At 40.2% G+C, this 23,766-nt stretch overlaps 1 protein-coding gene across 1 annotated transcript in view; it reads left to right on the forward strand.

The window, feature by feature from the left end:
* The window catches only part of MATN3 (matrilin 3), a 170,987-nt gene that overhangs the window by 25,616 nt on the left and 121,605 nt on the right, over positions 1-23,766 (forward strand). The window contains exon 2 of the mRNA XM_086926287.1: positions 19,256-19,825. Coding sequence (XP_086782413.1) covers positions 19,256-19,825 — 570 coding nt within the window. The remainder of the gene's footprint in view (positions 1-19,255; positions 19,826-23,766) is intronic.

Genomic DNA, 23,766 nt, shown 5'->3' on the forward strand with positions numbered 1-23,766 from the left:
CCTCTTCTCAACTAGGCCATGAAAAATGCCCCCAGAAACATTTACTCTATTGTTAGGGAGTGCCCAGGTGTCACCCCCAGCCACTAGCTGGTGCCGGGCATAATTGTGGTACCTGTAAAAGAAAACAAGAGGACCACGCCTACTGTCTGTGACCTGAAGGACCTGTTCACTCTTGCACCCAGGACAAGGAAGTGGACTCCATGGGTCAGTTATCTGACCTTTTGTGTGCTTACAGTGGCACAATAAGCTATAAGAGGACTTTTCCATGGAGTGTCCCACTGACCAGGAACAAGTTGATTGGGTTGGACCTGGCTGCTGGCCTCTGCTGGAGTGAGTCCTGTCCTCTATATGCTGCCCTGAGGCTCCAGGAAGCCTTAAAAGTGGCCAGAAGAGCTGCTCCAGAAAACCTGAAAAGTTTGACTTAAAAGGCTAAGTCAGAAAGTAAAATATTTTACCAGGATGCGTCGAAGGCGCGCCAAAGGCAAGCCCATCTGCGCCTTCCGCGGCTGGCCAGGGCTATCGGCTAGCTAATATGCCCAAAATCTTACTAACGCTTCTAATGAGCTTAGATTGTTACACTCGACGGGCCACCAGTTAGACCTCTCCACAATATCACTCTTTTCCAACTTGAGGCTACTGAATAAATACAGCTCTGGCAGTGAACTGGTGGAGCCAATCACTCCCCTGGTATTGATCCTACTGGGTGCTCTTCTACCCGAACTGTCAAATCCTGTAAGAGTGACTGCTATGATTACACCCACTCAGAAGAACCTCTGTAAGGACCTCGATTCATTTTTTATTGACAAGATTACGACAATTAAAGCCAGTATTCCTTCTAGTTCCTCTTATCCGGCAACATCTATGGAAGACAGTAACTCAGTCACAATGTCTGAGCTGCCCGCCATTAGCAAGGTGTGTCTCATGGACCCACTGACCAAAGTGAAATCGGGCTCTCCCAATGATCCCTCTCCCCCGAAGGTCCTAAAAACTGTCTTCTCTCATTTCCTGACAAAGCTTTATCCTATCTTAATCAGTCCTTGAGTTGTTGCTTGGTTCCCAGCTCTTTTAAGGAGGCGATAGTAGTTCCAGTGCTAAAGAAAGTCAGCGATGATCCATCTATCTTAAAAAACAACTTCCCCATATCTCTGCTCCCTTACCTTGCAAAGGAACTTGAGGCCGACATACCTGGGTGTATATGTTCTTTTATGGAAGAAACAAATTTCCTTGAACCCCATCAATCTGGTTTTCGGTCAGTCCACTCTACTGAGGTGATCATCCTGTCAGTGCTGGACGACCCCAGCAAGGTAGACCAACAGGGATACCACCCAGGAACTGGTACTTCTTGATCTCTCAGAGGCCTTGACACAGTTGGCCATGAGATTCTGGTGGACTGTGTTGAAGCCATGGGCCTCCATGGTACTGCCCGGGAGTGGATTATTTCATTGCTGAAGGACCGGTCTCAGTTAGGTAGACTTTCTTCCTTTTGCTCTCCCAAGGTTAGGTTAACCTTCGGAGTACCTCAGGGATCTTACTTGTCCCCTTACCTCTTTAATTTATACATATGTGCGTTATTCCCTCCCTGAATAAAGTGAAGGTTAAAGTCTATAATTCTCCTGAATAACATGCAATTGATCTTTACCATAGACAGCTCATCGGAATCCAAAACATCCTTCCAAAATATGATGTTATTTATTTGTGATTGGATGAATATTAACCATGTCAATCTGAATTCTGATAAGACTGAGATTGTCATTACTAGAAGCAAACATGACTTGTGGAATTCCATGTTTTGGCCTTTCACAGTAGACTCCCCTATTCAGCCCAAGAAGTCAGTTAAGAGTCTTGAAGGGTTCATCACCTTCATACCGCAACTTTCATTCCGCATACCTTCAGGCCGCATACCATTATAACGAAAGTACCATCAGTCCGCAAAATTTTAAAATGCATGCCATTATATCTTATATGCTTTTACCACGCATGCTTTTACAACGAAATTCGTTGTAAAAGCATGATTGGTAAAAGCATATGTTTTTAATATTTAAGTGTAAGGTAAGTATATGGTTTTAGTTTGGGGGTGTTGGAGTATATGTTTTAGGGGTTCAAGAGTATTTTAAGGGTGTGTTGGGGTATATGTTTTAGGGGTACAGGGGTATTTTAAGGGTGTGTTTGGGGGTGTTGGGGTATATGTTTTAGGGGTACAGGGGTATTTTTAGGGTTCAGGGATAGGTTTGGGGTTTGGGGTACAGGGGTATTTTTAGGGTTTAGGGAAAGGTTTGGATTTTGGGGTACAGGGGTATTTTTAGGGTTCAGGGCTAGGTTTGGGTTTTGGGGTACAGGGATATTTTTAGGGTTCAGGGATAGGTTTGGGTTTTGGGGTACAGGAGTATTTTTAGGGTTCAGGGATAGGTTTGGGTTTTGGGGTACAGGGGTATTTTTAGGGTTCAGGGAAAGTTTTGGGTTTTTGGGTACAGGGGTATTTTTAGGGTTCAGGGATAGGTTTGGGTTTTGGGTTACAGGGGTATTTTTAGGGTTTAGGGATAGGTTTGGGTTTTGGGGTACAGGGGTATTTTTAAGGTTCAGGGCTAGATTTGGGTTTTGGGGTACAGGGGTATTTTAGGTTTCAGGGGTAGGTTTGGGTTTTGGGGTACAGGGGTATTTCAAGGGTTCAGGGATAGGTTTGGGTTTTGGGGTACAGGGGTATTTTTAGGGTTCAGGGCTAGGTTTGGGGTTTGGGGCACAGGGGTATTTTTAGGGTTCAGGGATAGGTTTGGGTTTTGGGGCACATGGGTATTTTTAGGGTTCAGGGAAAGTGTTGGGTTTTGGGGTACAGTGGTATTTTTAGCGTTCAGGGATAGGTTTGGGTTTTGGGGTACATGAGTGTTTTTAGCGTTCAGGGCTAGGTTTAGGTTTTGGGGTACCGGGGTATTTTAGGGTTCAGAGGTAGGTTTGGTTTTTGGGGTACAGGGGTATTTTTAGGGTTTAGGGATAGGTTTGGGTTTGCGGTACAGGGGTATTTTTAGGGTTCAGGGCTAGGTTTGGGTTTTGGGGTATAGGGGTATTTTAGGTTTCAGGGGTAGGTTTGGGTTTTGGGGTACAGGGGTATTTTTAGGGTTCAGGGATAGGTTTGGGTTTTGGGGTACAGGGGTATTTTTAGGGGTCAGGGAAAGTTTGGGGTTTTGGGGTACAGGGGAATTTTTAGGGTTCAGGGATAGGTTTGGGTTTTGGGGTACAGGGGTGTTTTTAGGGTTCAGGGCTAGGTTTAGGATTTGGGGTACAGGGGTATTTTAGGGTTCAGAGGTAGGTTTGGTTTTTGGGGTACAGGGGTATTTTTAGGGTTCAGGGGTAGGTTTGGGTTTTGGGAAGCAGGGGTATTTTTAGGGTCAGGATGGGTTATTGTTTAAGGGTGCTGGGGTATTATAAGGAGTAAGGGTGGGTTATGATTTTGGGGTGCAGGGGTATTTTAAGGGACCAGGGTTGGTTATTTTTTTAGGGTTTATAGGGTAATTAAAAATATATATATATATATATATATGTATTTAATATATATTTTTAAACAAATATAATTATAAATAATTCAATTTAAATGCAAAAAAAGTTTATTTTTTAATTTTGTTAAATATATTTGTATGTATATATATATATATATGTATATATATATATATATATATATATATATATATATATATATATATATATATATATATATATATATATATATATAATGTACTTTTACAAAGTATATGCCTTCACCACGCATGCCTTTGCGTTGTGATGGCATGCGTGGTAAAGGCATATTGGGAGTAAATGTTGGCGGGATAATGGTATTTCGTTGTTTTGGACCTCAATTCATTTTTTATTGACAAGATTACGACAATTAAAGCCAGTATTCCTTCTAGTTCCTCTTATCCGGCAACATCTATGGAAGACAGTAACTCAGTCACAATGTCTGAGCTGCCCGCCATTAGCAAGGTGTGTCTCATGGACCCACTGACCAAAGTGAAATCGGGCTCTCCCAATGATCCCTGTCCCCCGAAGGTCCTAAAAACTGTCTTCTCTCATTTCCTGACAAAGCTTTATCCTATCTTAATCAGTCCTTGAGTTGTTGCTTGGTTCCCAGCTCTTTTAAGGAGGCGATAGTAGTTCCAGTGCTAAAGAAAGTCAGCGATGATCCATCTATCTTAAAAAACTACTTCCCCATATCTCTGCTCCCTTACCTTGCAAAAGAACTTGAGGCCGACATACCTGGGTGTATATGTTCTTTTATGGAAGAAACAAATTTCCTTGAACCCCATCATTCTGGTTTTCAGTCAGTCCACTCTACTGAGGTGATCATCCTGTCAGTGCTGGACGACCCCAGCAAGGTAGACCAACAGGGATACCACCCAGGAACTGGTACTTCTTGATCTCTCAGAGGCCTTGACACAGTTGGCCATGAGATTCTGGTGGACTGTGTTGAAGCCGTGGGCCTCCATGGTACTGCCCGGGAGTGGATTATTTCATTACTGAAGGACCGGTCTCAGTTAGGTAGACTTTCTTCCTTTTGCTCTCCCAAGGTTAGGTTAACCTTCGGAGTACCTCAGGGATCTTACTTGTCCCCTTACCTCTTTAATTTATACATATGTGCGTTATTCCCTCCCTGAATAAAGTGAAGGTTAAAGTCTATAATTCTCCTGAATAACATGCAATTGATCTTTACCATAGACAGCTCATCGGAATCCAAAACATCCTTCCAAAATATGATGTTATTTATTTGTGATTGGATGAATATTAACCATGTCAATCTGAATTCTGATAAGACTGAGATTGTCATTACTAGAAGCAAACATGACTTGTGGAATTCCATGTTTTGGCCTTTCACAGTAGACTCCCCTATTCAGCCCAAGAAGTCAGTTAAGAGTCTTGAAGGGTTCATCACCTTCATACCGCAACTTTCATTCCGCATACCTTCAGGCCGCATACCATTATAACGAAAGTACCATCAGTCCGCAAAATTTTAAAATGCATGCCATTATATCTTATATGCTTTTACCACGCATGCTTTTACAACGAAATTCGTTGTAAAAGCATGATTGGTAAAAGCATATGTTTTTAATATTTAAGTGTAAGGTAAGTATATGGTTTTAGTTTGGGGGTGTTGGAGTATATGTTTTAGGGGTTCAAGAGTATTTTAAGGGTGTGTTTGGGGGTGTTGGGGTATATGTTTTAGGGGTACAGGGGTATTTTAAGGGTGTGTTTGGGGGTGTTGGGGTATATGTTTTAGGGGTACAGGGGTATTTTTAGGGTTCAGGGATAGGTTTGGGGTTTGGGGTACAGGGGTATTTTTAGGGTTTAGGGAAAGGTTTGGATTTTGGGGTACAGGGGTATTTTTAGGGTTCAGGGCTAGGTTTGGGTTTTGGGGTACAGGGATATTTTTAGGGTTCAGGGATAGGTTTGGGTTTTGGGGTACAGGAGTATTTTTAGGGTTCAGGGATAGGTTTGGGTTTTGGGGTACAGGGGTATTTTTAGGGTTCAGGGAAAGTTTTGGGTTTTTGGGTACAGGGGTATTTTTAGGGTTCAGGGATAGGTTTGGGTTTTGGGTTACAGGGGTATTTTTAGGGTTTAGGGATAGGTTTGGGTTTTGGGGTACAGGGGTATTTTTAAGGTTCAGGGCTAGATTTGGGTTTTGGGGTACAGGGGTATTTTAGGTTTCAGGGGTAGGTTTGGGTTTTGGGGTACAGGGGTATTTCAAGGGTTCAGGGATAGGTTTGGGTTTTGGGGTACAGGGGTATTTTTAGGGTTCAGGGCTAGGTTTGGGGTTTGGGGCACAGGGGTATTTTTAGGGTTCAGGGATAGGTTTGGGTTTTGGGGCACATGGGTATTTTTAGGGTTCAGGGAAAGTGTTGGGTTTTGGGGTACAGTGGTATTTTTAGCGTTCAGGGATAGGTTTGGGTTTTGGGGTACATGAGTGTTTTTAGCGTTCAGGGCTAGGTTTAGGTTTTGGGGTACCGGGGTATTTTAGGGTTCAGAGGTAGGTTTGGTTTTTGGGGTACAGGGGTATTTTTAGGGTTTAGGGATAGGTTTGGGTTTGCGGTACAGGGGTATTTTTAGGGTTCAGGGCTAGGTTTGGGTTTTGGGGTATAGGGGTATTTTAGGTTTCAGGGGTAGGTTTGGGTTTTGGGGTACAGGGGTATTTTTAGGGTTCAGGGATAGGTTTGGGTTTTGGGGTACAGGGGTATTTTTAGGGGTCAGGGAAAGTTTGGGGTTTTGGGGTACAGGGGAATTTTTAGGGTTCAGGGATAGGTTTGGGTTTTGGGGTACAGGGGTGTTTTTAGGGTTCAGGGCTAGGTTTAGGATTTGGGGTACAGGGGTATTTTAGGGTTCAGAGGTAGGTTTGGTTTTTGGGGTACAGGGGTATTTTTAGGGTTCAGGGGTAGGTTTGGGTTTTGGGAAGCAGGGGTATTTTTAGGGTCAGGATGGGTTATTGTTTAAGGGTGCTGGGGTATTATAAGGAGTAAGGGTGGGTTATGATTTTGGGGTGCAGGGGTATTTTAAGGGACCAGGGTTGGTTATTTTTTTAGGGTTTATAGGGTAATTAAAAAAAAATATATATATATATATATATATGTATTTAATATATATTTTTAAACAAATATAATTATAAATAATTCAATTTAAATGCAAAAAAAGTTTATTTTTTAATTTTGTTAAATATATTTGTATGTATATATATATATATATATGTATATATATATATATATATATATATATATATATATATATATATATATATATATATATATAATGTACTTTTACAAAGTATATGCCTTCACCACGCATGCCTTTGCGTTGTGATGGCATGCGTGGTAAAGGCATATTGGGAGTAAATGTTGGCGGGATAATGGTATTTCGTTGTTTTGGACCTCAATTCATTTTTTATTGACAAGATTACGACAATTAAAGCCAGTATTCCTTCTAGTTCCTCTTATCCGGCAACATCTATGGAAGACAGTAACTCAGTCACAATGTCTGAGCTGCCCGCCATTAGCAAGGTGTGTCTCATGGACCCACTGACCAAAGTGAAATCGGGCTCTCCCAATGATCCCTGTCCCCCGAAGGTCCTAAAAACTGTCTTCTCTCATTTCCTGACAAAGCTTTATCCTATCTTAATCAGTCCTTGAGTTGTTGCTTGGTTCCCAGCTCTTTTAAGGAGGCGATAGTAGTTCCAGTGCTAAAGAAAGTCAGCGATGATCCATCTATCTTAAAAAACTACTTCCCCATATCTCTGCTCCCTTACCTTGCAAAAGAACTTGAGGCCGACATACCTGGGTGTATATGTTCTTTTATGGAAGAAACAAATTTCCTTGAACCCCATCATTCTGGTTTTCAGTCAGTCCACTCTACTGAGGTGATCATCCTGTCAGTGCTGGACGACCCCAGCAAGGTAGACCAACAGGGATACCACCCAGGAACTGGTACTTCTTGATCTCTCAGAGGCCTTGACACAGTTGGCCATGAGATTCTGGTGGACTGTGTTGAAGCCGTGGGCCTCCATGGTACTGCCTGGGAGTGGATTATTTCATTACTGAAGGACCGGTCTCAGTTAGGTAGACTTTCTTCCTTTTTCTCTCCCAAGGTTAGGTTAACCTTCGGAGTACCTCAGGGATCTTACTTGTCCCCTTACCTCTTTAATTTATACATATGTGCGTTATTCCCTCCCTGAATAAAGTGAAGGTTAAATTCTATAATTCTCCTGAATAACATGCAATTGATCTTTACCATAGACAGCTCATTGGAATCCAACACATCCTTCCAAAATATGATGTTATTTATTTGTGATTGGATGAATATTAACCATGTCAATCTGAATTCTGATAAGACTGAGATTGTCATTACTAGAAGCAAACATGACTTGTGGAATTCCATGTTTTGGCCTTTCACAATAGACTCCCCTACTCAGCCCAAGAAGTCAGTTAAGAGTCTTGAAGGGTTCATCACCTTCATACCGCAACTTTCATTCCGCATACCTTCAGTCCGCATACCATTATAACAAAAGTACCAACAGTCCGCAAAATTTTAAAATGCATGCCATTATATCTTATATGCTTTTACCACGCATGCTTTTACAACGAAATTCGTTGTAAAAGCATGATTGGTAAAAGCATATGTTTTTAATATATAAGTGTAAGGTAAGTATATGGGTTTAGTTTGGGGGTGTTGGGGTATATGTTTTAGGGGTTCAAGAGTATTTTAAGGGTGTGTTTGGGGGTGTTGGGGTATATGTTTTAGGGGTACAGGGGTATTTTAAGGGTGTGTTTTGGGGTGTTGGGGTATATGTTTTAGGGGTACAGGGGTATTTTTAGGGTTCAGGGATAGGTTTGGGGTTTGGGGTACAGGGGTATTTTTAGGGTTTAGGGAAAGGTTTGGATTTTGGGGTACAGGGGTATTTTTAGGGTTCAGGGCTAGGTTTGGGTTTTGGGGTACAGGGATATTTTTAGGGTTCAGGGATAGGTTTGGGTTTTGGGGTACAGGGGTATTTTTAGGGTTCAGGGAAAGTTTTGGGTTTTGGGGTACAGGTGCATTTTTAGGGTTCAGGGATAGGTTTGGGTTTTGGGTTACAGGGGTATTTTTAGGGTTTAGGGATAGGTTTGGGTTTTGGGGTACAAGGGTATTTTTAGGGTTCAGGGCTAGGTTTGGGTTTTGGGGTACAGGGGTATTTTAGGTTTCAGGGGTAGGTTTGGGTTTTGGGGTTCAGGGGTATTTTAAGGGTTCAGGGATAGGTTTGGCTTTTGGGGTACAGAGGTATTTTTAGGGTTCAGGGCTAGGTTTCGGGTTTGGGGCACAGGGGTATTTTTAGGGTTCAGGGATAGGTTTGGGTTTTGGGGCACATGGGTATTTTTAGGGTTCAGGGAAAGTGTTGGGTTTTGGGGTACAGGGGTATTTTTAGCGTTCAGGGATAGGTTTGGGTTTTGGGGTCCATGGGTGTTTTTAGGGTTCAGGGCTAGGTTTAGGTTTTGGGGTACAGGGGTATTTTAGGGTTCAGAGGTAGGTTTGGTTTTTGGGGTACAGGGGTATTTTTAGGGTTTAGGGATAGGTTTGAGTTTGCGGTACAGGGGTATTTTTAGGGTTCAGGGCTAGGTTTGGGTTTTGGGGTATAGGGGTATTTTAGGTTTCAGGGGTAGGTTTGGGTTTTGGGGTACAGGGGTATTTTTAGGGTTCAGGGATAGGTTTGGGTTTTGGGGTACAGGGGTATTTTTAGGGGTCAGGGAAAGTTTGGGGTTTTGGGGTACAGGGGTATTTTTAGGGTTCAGGGATAGGTTTGGGTTTTGGGGTACAGGGGTGTTTTTAGGGTTCAGGGCTAGGTTTAGGATTTGGGGTACAGGGATATTTTAGGGTTCAGAGGTAGGTTTGGTTTTTGGGGTACAGGGGTATATTTTTAGGGTTCAGGGGTAGGTTTGGGTTTTGGGAAGCAGGGGTATTTTTAGGGTCAGGATGGGTTATTGTTTAAGGGTGCTGGGGTATTATAAGGAGTAAGGGTGGGTTATGATTTTGGGGTGCAGGGGTATTTTAAGGGACCAGGGTTGGTTATTTTTTTAGGGTTTATAGGGTAATTAAAAAAAAAATATATATATATATATATATATGTATTTAATATATATTTTTAAACAAACATAATTATAAATAATTCAATTTAAATGCAAAAAAAGTTTATTTTTTAATTTTTTTAAATATATTTGTATGTATATATATATATATGTATATATATATATATATATATATATATATATATATATATATTTATATATATAAAGTTATATATATGTATATATATATATATATATATATATATATATGTATGTATGTATGTATATATATATATATATATATATATATATATATATATATATATATATATATATATATATATATATATATATATATATATATTCCAAGGATAATCCGGCTGCAAGGCAGGCTCAGCTCGTCCTGAAAACACGGACACGGACCCAAGTTTTGTGCAAGGTGGTTTATTCGGTGTTGGTGCTCCCAGCCATCATGACACGTTTCGCGCTACACAGAGCGCTTGATCACATGACACAGGTACGTTTTTGGCATTGGTTTAAATACATTGCTGACGTTACAGGTATTGGCCTACAGGTTACACAAACATAGAAGAAATCCTGGTTTGTGAACTACAAAATCTTTTTCTTTTATCAGTTCATTTTGAATACCAAAGATACTATGTATGTAAGTTTGGCCACTGAAAATAAATGCAAACCTGTGTACTAGTATAAAAACATACAATGCCTGATTTTCGTGAAGGTGAGAAAAAGTAAATAAACGTGAATAAAATAAATAAATTCATTATTGTTAAATCTCAGTGCGGCTTAAATCCTGATAATTGTACTAAATCAATAGACTTAGAATATAGCAGCATATTTTCCTTAAATCCCTGGGTGTATTTTTGGGTGGATCAGTATGGAGCCCCATACGCTTGAAATGTCCAATAATTACAGGTCCCAAAGGGATGGAGATAAAGTGCAAACGGGCATAAAAGTTAATCGCCGAAAGAGCCACTTATATTGTGAAAGGATGTAGTGCCATTGAAATACCATAGTGGTAAAAGACTGGCCACAATTTATGTGCAAAACAACGCATATCATATATGGATCTAGAAATTCATATCTATAAATGAATTTCAATCTGTACATTATAAACCATCAACAGCAAAATATACACAAGCAAATCAATTAATTATTACACCTATAAAAACCTAAATGGTATATAAAGGCTAAAATTGATTTATAATTTAAGTATATCTAAAATGACCATCACAGTAAATTTCATTGCTAAAAGATGGTGTTACAAAACAGATTAAAAAAATCTTCATCAGAATAAATATGTATCTAAAATCCATAAAATATGCTAATTGATAGTGCAAATGAAGTAAATCCTATGCCTCTAGTGCCTCAGGTTTACCCACTATAAACATGTGTAAAGATCTTCGGTAATGTTAAGACCTGAAGGATGCTTGGTATTAAGCGCAAGTATATAATGGGTCTCAAGGCGGCGAAGTTTGGCCTCTCGGTTGCCACCTCGTCTACTTGCTGGTACGCAGTCTATTGCATAGTACCTGAGTTTGTTGCTCTTAGAGTCATGCTTGGCTTTAAAATGTCTCGCGACAGGATAGGTATTGTCTTGATTGTCAATTGCTCTTAGATGTTGAAGGATTCTTTTATGTACGGGATGTTTGGTACTCCCGACATAGAGCAGTTCACAAGGACATATCAAGACATAGACGGCGTATTCGGTTTTACAAGTTAACACCTTGTCTATTTTGTGTTCCCTCCTGTCAAATGGCGAGAGGTAGCAGGATTTGTTGACTGCTTGTTGGCAAGCCTTGCATACCTTGCAATTAAAAAAGCCTGTATGTGTTTGATACCATACTGTTGACTCTAAGACTTCTGGGCTGGTTTTTACCAGCTCGTCCCTCATAGACTGCCCCCTGCTGTAGGTAATAGAAGGTCTTTTTGGGAGATCACTCCCTATCACTGGGTCACTGAGGACTAGTGGCCAATTCTTGCTGATGATAGATTGGATTTGTTTAAATTGTGCGCTGTACTGCACAATTATCCTGAATTCAGGTGGCCTGGTGACTATGGCTTCCCCTTCGAGCGGTAACCTGGTGTGTCCTGACAACAGTTCGGATCTGTCTCTTTGTGCAGTTTTTTGTATAGCTGCATCTATGATTTTATTAGAATACCCTCTCTGTAAAAATCTGTTTTTGCTCTCTCTTTGGGCGTCTTTCAGGTCACTCTCCCTACTATGGATCCTCTTAAGCCTTAGCATCTCCCCATAAGGGATGCTGTTCACTAGGTGTTTGATATGTGAACTTCTTGCGTGTAAGGTAGAGTTCCCGGCGGTGGATTTGCGGTGCAATCTGATCTCTAGTTTGTTGTGTTCAACAAAGACTTCTGTGTCTAAAAATGTAATGGATGTATCGCTTATAGTGGCAGTAAATTGGAGGTTCAAGTTGTTGTTATTGATGTTTGTTATAAATGTTTCTGCAGATATTGTATCACCCCTCCACACAATAAACAGGTCATCAATAAAGCGCAACCAGGTTACCACCCTGTTTTGCACTGTCTCTGCGTGTTCCACCATGAGGACCAGCTCCTCCCAATAGCCCATGTGCAAGCACGCGTAGCTAGGAGAGAAGCTGGCCCCCATGGCAACACCCTGTAGCTGCCTATACATCATGTTGTTGAACATAAAAACATTGCTGTTTAGACAAAACTTCGCCATGTCCACCAACATATTGTTGTGCTCTGTCATGTTTGGTTGTGCTCTCTGCAGGTAGAAGTTCATATATATATATAATGTACTTTTACAAAGTATATGCCTTCCGCACGCATGCCTTTAGGTTGTGATGGCATGCGTGGTAAAGGCATATTGGGAGTAAATGTTTGCGGGATAATGGTATTTCGTTGTTTTGGTTTTGCGTTATCAAAAATGCGGACTAATGGTATGCGGAATGTTATCCCGCGGGATAACGTCATATATTCGTTTTGAAGTACTGATCGATGCAAATCTGTCTATGAAACCCCAATGAGGGGCTGTAATCTCATCTTGCTTCTTACAACTCCAGAAAATCAGAAAGATTGGCAAACTCTTCTCCTTTGAGGCACTCACTCAGGTTATCATGGTATTGGTCATCTCACGGTTTGACTTTGCTAACTCGCTATACTTGGGCCACCCTAAGGGCCTGAATCGCAGACTCTAATTACTAAAAAATCAGGCAGCCAGGCTCTTTTACCAACAACCCCGGAACTGCAGAATCACCCCCCTGTTGAGGAAACTTCACTGTAGAACAGCGCTCCATCTTTATGGCTGGATGCATTATCTTTAAATCACTACAGAGTTGTAGTCCTGCTTTCATTCTAGCCCGTATCCAAAAATATATTTCTACTCACAACTTGAGGTCTTTGATTTCAAACTTTCTTACAATTCCCTCATTATTACCTTACAAAAGACTTTATTGCATGATTAGTTAACACCTTTGCAACATGAGTAAAATGGCATCAAGTCCGACTTTACATATTCCATAAAAAGCTGCCTCTGCGTAAATACATACTTAAAACAAATAAGAATTAAAAATAATTCCCTCATTAAAAAATAGACACTTGGCAACTCCTGATTCTCGTTACCTGCCCCTCTCATTTGGGGCTGATATCAGGTCTGCCCCCTGCGATTCTGAATTCAGGAAGCTCCGAAAGACGTGGCTTTTCAGGCGAGCATATAAATAGACAGTAGGCTGCATGCAATGTTTCTGTTACCCCCAGCGCCATGTAACTGTCTGGTGTATGTGCACTCTACAAATAAGAGTAACATAGCATAACATGAACCTGATTAGTGTACCCCACTCCATCGCGGTTAGCTTCAAATCGTGTCTAGGACCCAGTCTACTGATTCCATATAGGATCACTGACAAAATATTGTGCTTATCAATATCATTGACAACAATATTGTGTAAAAAATATAATTTACCACAATATCATGCTCCTATACTTATAATGGTAAGTATCAAAATATAGGAAAAAAATATCATCAGCATCAGTCCAAAAATATTGCTTTTTTAAATATGAATTGAACAATGTTCGAAAGTAGCAAATGTTAAATATTTCAATATATAAATGTAATATAATATAGATTAAATAAATTCCACCAATATTTGATTCTATATATAAATATATACTTATATAAACACACACACATATATGTTTGTGTTTATAACATTTAATATTAATAATAATAACGGGCTGGAAAAAGTCAACTGCATCCAAAAGCAAACGTGTGGAGAACCCTTAGGTTTTTAAAAAGAACCCTCATCCACCAAACTATTTGGTGGCATGCTTCATCAATGGGTTCCCACCAAGGATGCCAAGTGCATCTTAGGTGTGCTTCGACATCTGATTACAGCGGAGCATGTTGTTTTTCTTTTTGCAGAAAAACCCTTTCCTGGAGAAACCCACCGTTTTCACAAATTGTCACAAAGAAAACAACCTGCTCCACTGTAATCAGGCGTTAAAGCACCCCTAGGATGCACACGGCACCCTTGGAGGGAACCCAATGATGAAGCATGCCACCAACTAGGTTGGTGGGTGAGGGTTCTTTTGAAAAACTTAAAGGTTTTCTCCACACGTTTGCTTTTGGATGCAGTTGACTTTCTCGAGTTCTCGAGCCCGTTCTTGTTGTTGATATAGATTGTTCAGGGGAAAAGGACGAGCTCTTTCAGATCCTCACTCTCTTTTCCTGTTTAAATATATAACATTTAATGAACATATTTATTTTACATTATATTAATTTATAAATATATAAACAATTCAATAACACATTTACTAAAACTACTATAAATATTAAAATAAAAACAAAGAGTATAAAATATAAAAAAAATAATGCTATCAAATATATATTTAACCAGCTTTATGAAAACTATTAAATATACTATTTCCACTCTAGTTTCTGCAACAGTAGAGAAAGTGTTTGACTTCGGAGGGGTTAAATTAACTATTTGTACTCCAGACTGCGCAGCGAATCTACTATTCTACTATTCCCCCTCTAAACAGTACAACAATAGGTAAAGTGTTGGACTTCAGAGGGGTAACATTTAGTATTTCCACTCCAGTCTGTGCAAAAGCAGGAAAACAGTTGGGAACATATTGAACTTCAGAGAAGTAAAATTTAGTAGTCCCACTCCGGTCTGTACAACAGTAGGGAAAGCATTGAACTTTAAAGGGGTTAAGTTTACTATAGTCGGGAAAGTGTTGAACTGCAAAAAAGTTCATTTTACTATTCCTACTGCAGTCTGGAAAGTACTTTACTTAAAACACATTACAGACATATATGAGTAACTCCATGAATGTAGAAAAAACATTAAGCTCTGAATATAAAAATTATTAATTTACATGATATATATATATGTGTATGTATATATATATATATATATATATATATATATATATATATATATATATATATATATATATATATATATATATATATATGTTAAAAAGCTAAAAACAATGAACCAATTTACATGATTACTATACAATAAAATAATTGGTATTCAATTATTAATGAACTTCCCTATCTATACCTCTACAAACCTAGCAGCCCACAACTAAAATATAACAAAAAAGAATATGTATTCCATCATTTACATATTTAAAATCAATTAAGTAATTAATTATCAATTAATAATGAATTGTTAGCTAATTAATTCTCAGTTAACTTCACACCCTACACCCCTACAAACCTAGCATCCTGCAACTAATATACAACTAAAATAAATAAGCATTCCACATTTTACACAATTACAATTCAATTAAATATTTAACAATAATAAATGTAATATTTATTACTTAACTTCCCATCCTAAACCTCTACAAACCCAGCAGGCAGCCTGCAACTAAAATATGAATTCATAAATAAGTATTCCATAAATTACATTAAAAAAATTAATTAAATGAAGAATGTTCAATTAATAATTGTTAATTATTACTAATTAGTTTCCCAGCCTATACCCATAGAAACCTAAGAGCTTGCAAATAACATTTAATGAAAATAAATCAGTTCAACAAAATGTACATAATAAATATCAATAATATAATTAAATAACCTTACATAAATATTTCATAAGTCATTATTACCTAATTAACTTCTCACCCCATCCCGCTACAACCCCAACAACCCACTACAACACTATAAATTACTATTAACAGTTAAATTGAAATCACTTAAAATTGCAAGCCAACTTAAAAAAATGTAACATTTATATAAACAATAGTAACACATATAATTAATATATCCACTAAAATAGAATTGTTGAAATACAATGTTTCTAAGAACTATATTAATTAAAACAATTTTAATCAATGTTCATAAAAATATTACTTCCCTGAAAAACCTATATTCTTCTCAACGATATTGGTGTATCACAATATTTGTCTGTCACAATATTTAATTTTCCACATTTATGTCTCCCAAAATTTTAAACTTGATATATTGTCTAAACACCTTCCATAGACTATCATTGTAGCTTTGTGCTTTTTGGCACTATTTCCACTTAAAACTTTTAAAATTCATATCAGCATTTCTCCTGCTTGGATTTTTGTCATTTTGGTGTCATCTTATTTATTAACATTTTCTAATTATGTCTAAAATGCCTATTGTTTTACATTTTATAATTATTAATGTTTTGGTAATGCTTAAATACTTTAAATATGTTTAATGCTAAAGGCCTGGATTAGATCTTGTCGGACGGGTTACTCCGTCACAACGGTGATGGATATCCCATCCACCAAAATGTAAATCCTATTCTTTCCAATAGGATTTATATTCGGCGGACGGGATATCCGTTACAGTTGTGATGGAGCAGCCCGTCTGCCAAGATTTCAATCAGGCCCTAAGTTAAGCCTGTCTGCTGTGTGACATTGCTAATAGGGGGTTGAGCTCAGGTTAATTTAGTGACTTTGATGGTTCACCGTAACCAGAGTTGTGACTATTCCTTGAGCTTTTGAGTTTTAACAGGGTAGCCCACGTAAAACTACCAGACATGGGTCAGTAATACAGTACAATAGAAATGCAGTCGTGGAAGCAACTTGTTACAAATAAATAATGAAAAGGCATTCACCACTCTTACTGTTTGTGATGCTTGAGTCAGATTTAATTCCGAATTTGGAAGGCATTTATTGCAATATAAAGTCAAAGCATTTCTTAATGGGAACACAGTTGCTCCAGTGAATACCAGCATGATAAATATTTACAGTGCTCTTAGTGTGAGGGGAGAAAAAGAAAGAGTAGGGTAGATGAGATTTTGTTTATATTGATTCCCTTCTGCGAGAGATTTATCTACCTCGCTAGCTGCCTTTTTCGACATAGAGCCACGTAAGGTGCTCTGATTCTTCTTGAACGGAAAAGTGATCGTGCCCCTTCTACAAGTTGTTCTTCTCAACCTTGCCCTGATGAAGACCGCAACATGAGGACAGAATTTACCCTCAACCTTAGGGGTCGAAACGGTGCCATCAAACAACCCACTACAAGCTGAAATTGTAGACGGGTATGAATAACATGTACATTTGAGTTATTTTTACATCCAGGAACAATTGACATATGTACACTTTTACAGATATGACTATATTAAGGCCCATTCTATTTGCTAAACATGGAAATTTACTTGTATACCAGAATTTCAGTTTGTAGGTCACAGTTCACCCACCTATCTTCCATTGAACTCGAATAAGACAGAGGTTCTTCTTTTTTGCAGAGATGTTTCCCTCTGGTCTTCATACTGGTGGCCTACGGAATTAGGCCCTCTCCCCATTATAGTCTCCAAGGCAAAATATCTGGGAGTCATCTTTGACAACAGCCTGTCCATCTCCCACCATGTGAATGCGATTACCTCAGCTACCCGCTATTCTCTAAAGGTCCTGAGGAAAATTTTCCCTGTAATACCACTAGACCTGAAGAAAACAGTGGTCTCAAATGCAAAAGAAACAATTGATGGACGGAATGCTGGACAATGCAAACATTCACCCCCAATCACAAGGATCTGGGTTAAATCCATAATTCTTTTGCTCACCACACCACCCCAGTTTGGACCCAGCCATATGCAAATCATTCTTGACCCTGTTACTTGTGGAAACAGTCCACCCCGAACTGCCAAGCCAGGTCCTCCCTGGACTGGAAACAAGCATCCTGGGACAGGTTTCAACAGTGGTCTCGGCACTAGTCCTATCAAGGTTGGACTACTGCAAGGGCCTTCTGACTGTCAAACTGCAGGCTTTACAGAATTTGGCTGCCCGTTTGCTCTTTAGATTACCAAAATACTCTTCCGCAAAGGCGGCCCTCAATGCTCTACATTGGCTTCCAGAGGAAAAACGGATTAATTTTAAGGCACTTTGCATTACCTTTAGGACACTGCACAACCAGGGCTCGGCATATCTGATTGACCATTTTCGTTGGTAGACACCAACCAGAATGCTGCTGTCCTCTTCACATATGTTGGTGGAGGTCCCCAAATCACGACTTTCTAACTGGGGAGGCAAAAGTTTTTTTAACATCACTGCCAGACTGTGGAATCAGTTGCCATACAGACTTAAAAACTTAGCTGACCTGATCTCTTCCAGGAAGAGTCTGAAGACTTGGCTTTTTAAGGCATAACTTCTGTTACTTTTTAAATTTTTTAATACTTCAGGACTATTTCATCTCACGGCTGGCAGGATGTTGGATGACAAGCGCCTAGACATCTTAGGGTATTAGCTGCAATATAAAAATAAATAAATTGCAGGTTGTACAAATATAAACAATCTAAAAAGATCTATGCTGACCATCATTTCCCATAAAAAGGCTGACAAAATATCAAGGAAAAATCCAACTTTCCTGTGTCTGCATAAGAAATCCCCTTTGAGGATTGACAACATCACATGATCTTCTAGGTCTGGCCCAAACAACAGATGTTGAAGATTACAAAGCCAGGGGGACAACAGTTCAGACACACAATATATGGCTTGAGTTATGGACGCAACTTGAAATGAATGAAAGAACACCTCTGACCAAGCCAAATCTGGGGACTGTGAGAAAACTCCAAGGAATATTAATTATTAATTGTAACACTGAGGGCCTGATTCTGATGCGGTTAGGAAAGCATCCCCACCTAGGGCCTGATTCTGATGCGGTTAGGACGGCCTCCTAATGGCATTTGCTCCTTCCAAATTGGATCGGGAACGTGTCTTCCCGACCCAGGACCCAATTATGATACTGTTAGGAACATATGCTCCCATTGAAGTCAATGGGAGTCCAACCAAATCATATCTGGAAGCATCCGGATGCATCGTACTCCGTCGGTCGGACTATCCCGATCCGAGTGGGTCGGAAACCGATTTGAGTGGGAAGCTTTCCAACCCGCATCAGAATCAGGCCCTTGGTAGTTGAAGTTAGTGGGAAGGCGGATAGAATGTTGAGATTTATAGGAGGCTACTAGAAGTTATTGATAGCCAGGCGTAAAAGGGAGTAGGTTAGTGCTTTAGTTGAATGTATTTGGTGTTGTAAGGTGCGTAATGTAAAGTGCTGGATAGTTAGCCCTTAAAGGTATATTATTGCAGATATAACTATAATTCATGGCTTTGATGATAATGCAAGTTCAAAAAAAAGATATAAACACAATTTGTAATCTTCTTTCTCCTCTGTAACCATCATTCTGTATCAACTCTCCCTATAGAGACTACCTGTAAAAGCCGTCCTTTGGATCTGGTGTTCATCATCGACAGTTCTCGCAGTGTTCGTCCGCAGGAGTTTGAGAAAGTTAAAATCTTCCTCTCGGATATGATCCATACCATGGATATCAGTGAGCAAGCCACACGAGTTGCAGTGGTAAACTATGCCAGCACAGTCAAGACAGAGTTTTTTCTCAAAACCTATTTCAACAAAGCAGCCATGAAACATGCCATCTCCAAGATCAAACCACTGGCTACCGGCACCATGACAGGACTAGCCATTCAGACAGCCATTGACAAGGTTTTTACTGAGGAGTCCGGCTCACGGCCTGCAGCCATGAACATTCCTAAGGTGGCCATCATTGTGACGGATGGCAGGCCCCAGGACAGGGTGAATGAAGTTGCTGAAAGAGCGCGAGACACTGGTATTGAAATGTATGCAATTGGAGTTGACCGTGCAGATATGCAGTCTTTGAAATTGATGGCCAGTGAGCCTCTGGATGATCATGTCTTCTATGTCGAAACCTATGGAGTAATAAAAAAGTTGACATCAAAGTTCAGGCAGACTCTTTGTGGTAAGATCATTGGTTTCAGATCTCCTTTGCTTCTGTTGTTCTCTGTTATAAATGATGGAACACAGCTTTCATTAGTGCAGCAGGAGCGAGATCACCAGCCCTCAGGGTTGTGAGAGTCTTTCAGCACTCCAGTAATACCAGTCTTTTACTATTCACCTGGGGGAAGAGAGCAAGCATTTTTTTTTATTGCATTAGTGCCGTGGCATCCTTGATACCCCTCTGGTCAGTTACCCAAATTGGGGTATTCAAACACTAACAAATCACTACCAAACCCTGTGCAAAAATACAAATGAAATTGATAAAAAAAGGAAAATATAAGACAAAGTTTGGGAAATCATAGAATGTTAGCTTCATACAAAAAAATGCAATTTAGGGCAATGCCTACAAAATTGTACAATGAGTTAAAAGTGACTTAAGATATATGAAATAAAATAAGTAGACAGTAGTTAATCTATCACCTCTTTTTATATTGCTCTATAGGTGTCTTGTGTATCCCCCAGTGTGAATTGTAATATTGTTGGGTGATGGAGGGCATGTGTAGGGAACAAATAGGGATAGAGAGAGTTGAAAAGAATCTAGATGTTGTGGTTATTCCACAGTGATGTGTGGAATTTCATTAAGGAAATTGTACCAGAATCTGAAATTGGCTATTGTTTGTACACTTTTTAATGTTGTAAGGGAATCAGAACAACTCTGAGATTCCATATCTGGTTCATGAGTACAAATTAAGTCTCAAAAAAATTTACACCATATGTTCTCTTAATCTTTACAACAAAACTATATCAAGGAAGAGCAAGGTATTTGCCATGCCTCCAACAGAAAACAATATGCATTAATAACAAATTAACAATTTGTAAAATGGCTGATCTTTATGGATCTCTCAGTATTTCCTTGCAAACAAATTTTCCGGAAAAAAGGTGGCAAAGGAGAAGTATTGTCCGAACAAACTCCCATGTATAGTTTCTACATGGCCAGCTGTGGTATAACTATGCACTTCCCATATAATAATTTTGAGCATCATGCTGATTCAATCCCCTTTCTAAACACAAGTGTTGAATTGTAGAGGATGAGACGGTCCGTTGCACGTACATTTCACTTAGTTACCTCTCAGCATTATTCCTCCACTGCTCCTGCATTCACAGTGTTGAGGAGCATTTGTATTGGCAGTTGTTAATTCACATAAAATTGCATCAGGAATCATTACCTAATTACATTGTAGCATTGTAGTAATTACATCAAGAGCCTTTACATCAGGAGTAAATTTTTATATATAACAATATATATGTAACATATATTCAAACACACATACATATATATGTATATATATATATATATATATATATATATATATATATACATATATATATAAATATATATATATATATATATATATATATATATATATATATATATTCACTGAAAAAACATGTTTTTTTCAGTGAATTTCAATGGTTTTTAGATGGTAATTTCTAACTATAACTTAGCTGTATCCTATTTTATTCTGTGAAGTTCATGATTTAAAAAAAATGCTAATATGTAACTATAATCTTTTTCTTTGTAAAATTAAAGTAACCTATCAGAAGGCAGCATCTTCAAATCCCGGTTAAGCACGCATGGCCGAGTTACAGACAGAAACGGTCTCTAAAGAAGCAGCATTGCGAAACGCGTCAGGCCGCGACCTGTGAGCTGCCGAGCCTCGTGGCATAGTCATTCCCGGAGTGCCTCCGAAAACGATGGGTAACCTGAGCTTTAATATTTGCCGTGGAAAGCCCTGCTGCGTGGGAGGCACCACTGCTGTTCCGAGCAGGTAAAGGAGCGACGCCGGAATCAGACTCGCCAGCACATGGGGCCCATACAGGGCAAGCATGAGTGACTGTTCCAACTTGGCACCCATCCAGGGTCAATTTGTGCTGAACTACGGATACCATAAAGCATTGGGAACCTGTGGCCTATCAGAAGGCAGCATCTTCAAATCCCGGTGAAGCACGCATGGCCGAGTTGCAGACAGAAACGGCCTCTGAAGAAGCAGCATTGCGAAACGCGTCAGGCCGCAACCTGTGAGCTGCCGAGCCTCGTGGCATAGTCATTCCCGGAGTGCCCCCGAAAACGTTGGGTAACCTGAGCTTTAATATTTGCCGCGGCAAGCCCTGCCGCATGGGAGGCACCACTGCTGTTCCGAGCAGGTAAAGGAGCGACGCCGGAATCAGACTCGCCAGCACATGGGGCCCATACAGGGCAAGCATGAGTGACTGTTCCAACTTGGCACCCATCCAGGGTCAATTTGTGCTGAACTACGGATACCATAAAGCATTGGGAACCTGTGGCCTATCAGAAGGCAGCATCTTCAAATCCCGGTGAAGCACGCATGGTCGAGTTGCAGACAGAAACGGCCTCTGAAGAAGCAGCATTGCGAAACGCGTCAGGCTGCGACCTGTGAGCTGCCGAGCCTTGTGACATAGTCATTCCCGGATTGCCCCCGAAAACGTTGGGTAACCTGAGCTTTAATATTTGCCGCGGCAAGCCCTGCCGCGTGGGAGGCACCACTGCTGTTCCGAGCAGGTAAAGGAGCGACGCCGGAATCAGACTCACCAGCACATGGGGCCCATACAGGGCAAGCATGAGTGACTGTTCCAACTTGGCACCCATCCAGGGTCAATTTGTGCTGAACTACGGATACCATAAAGCATTGGGAACCTGTGGCCTATCAGAAGGCAGCATCTTCAAATCCCGGTGAAGCACGCATGGCCGAGTTGCAGACAGAAACGGCCTCTGAAGAAGTAGCATTGCGAAATGCGTCAGGCCGCGACCTGTGAGCTGCCGAGCCTCGTGGCATAGTCATTCCCGGAGTGCCCCGAAAACGTTGAGTAACCTGAACTTTAATATTTGCCGCGGCAAGCCCTGCCGCGTGGGAGGCACCACTGCTGTTCCGAGCAGGTAAAGGAGCGACGCCGGAATCAGACTCGCCAGCACATGGGGCCCATACAGGGCAAGCATGAGTGACTGTTCCAACTTGGCACCCATCCAGGGTTAATTTGTGCTGAACTACGGATACCATAAAGCATTGGGAACCTGTGGCCTATCAGAAGGCAGCATCTTCAAATCCCGGTGAAGCACGCATGGCCGAGTTGCAGACAGAAACGGCCTCTGAAGAAGCAGCATTGCGAAACGCGTCAGGCCGCGACCTGTGAGCTGCCGGGCCTCGTGGCATAGTCATTCCCGGAGTGCCCCCGAAAACGTTGGGTAACCTGAGCTTTAATATATATATATATATATATATATATATATATATATATATATATATATATATATATATATATATATATTCACTGAAAAAACATGTTTTTTTCAGTGAATTTCAATGGTTTTTAGATGCTAATTTCTAACTATAACTTAGCTGTATCCTATTTCATTCTGTGAAGTTCATGATTTAAAAAAAATGCTAATATGTAACTATAATCTTTTTCTTTGTAAAATTAAAGTAACCTTTTTTAAAAGAAAAAAAGTAAAAAAGATTTGCGCACCCACCTATCTTGGTCGCTGCGCGAATTCAAGTAATTTGTCTACTGCGTACATCAATGGAACAACAATAGCATCTCAGACTTCTACAGAAAAAAATGGAAACTACCAACCCCCCGCCCTACCCCCCGTTTGTGCTTCTGTCGCTACGGAGTTACAATAGAATATCTGAGAAAGATATGCCAAGTCCACCGAAACGCCCCATGGTCACTGCCGAAGATCCATCAGTCAAGTCGGCTGGGGGGCGGCCCTCTCCGGCGGAGGATCCAAGTCCAGACCACGGTAGTCAGCCCACCACTTCCAGATTTTAAAGTGCTTACCGGGGCACCCCCGGGCTAGGAATATAGGCTGCTCAAGACCCATGTAGAAGTTCATGCCGTTCCTCCAGGCGGGGCCTGGGGCGCCTTCCAAGCTTTGGCTATGTC

The sequence above is a fragment of the Lissotriton vulgaris genome, chromosome 6 (genome assembly GCF_964263255.1).
Source record: "Lissotriton vulgaris chromosome 6, aLisVul1.2, whole genome shotgun sequence".
In the NCBI taxonomy this organism is placed as follows: domain Eukaryota; kingdom Metazoa; phylum Chordata; class Amphibia; order Caudata; family Salamandridae; genus Lissotriton; species Lissotriton vulgaris.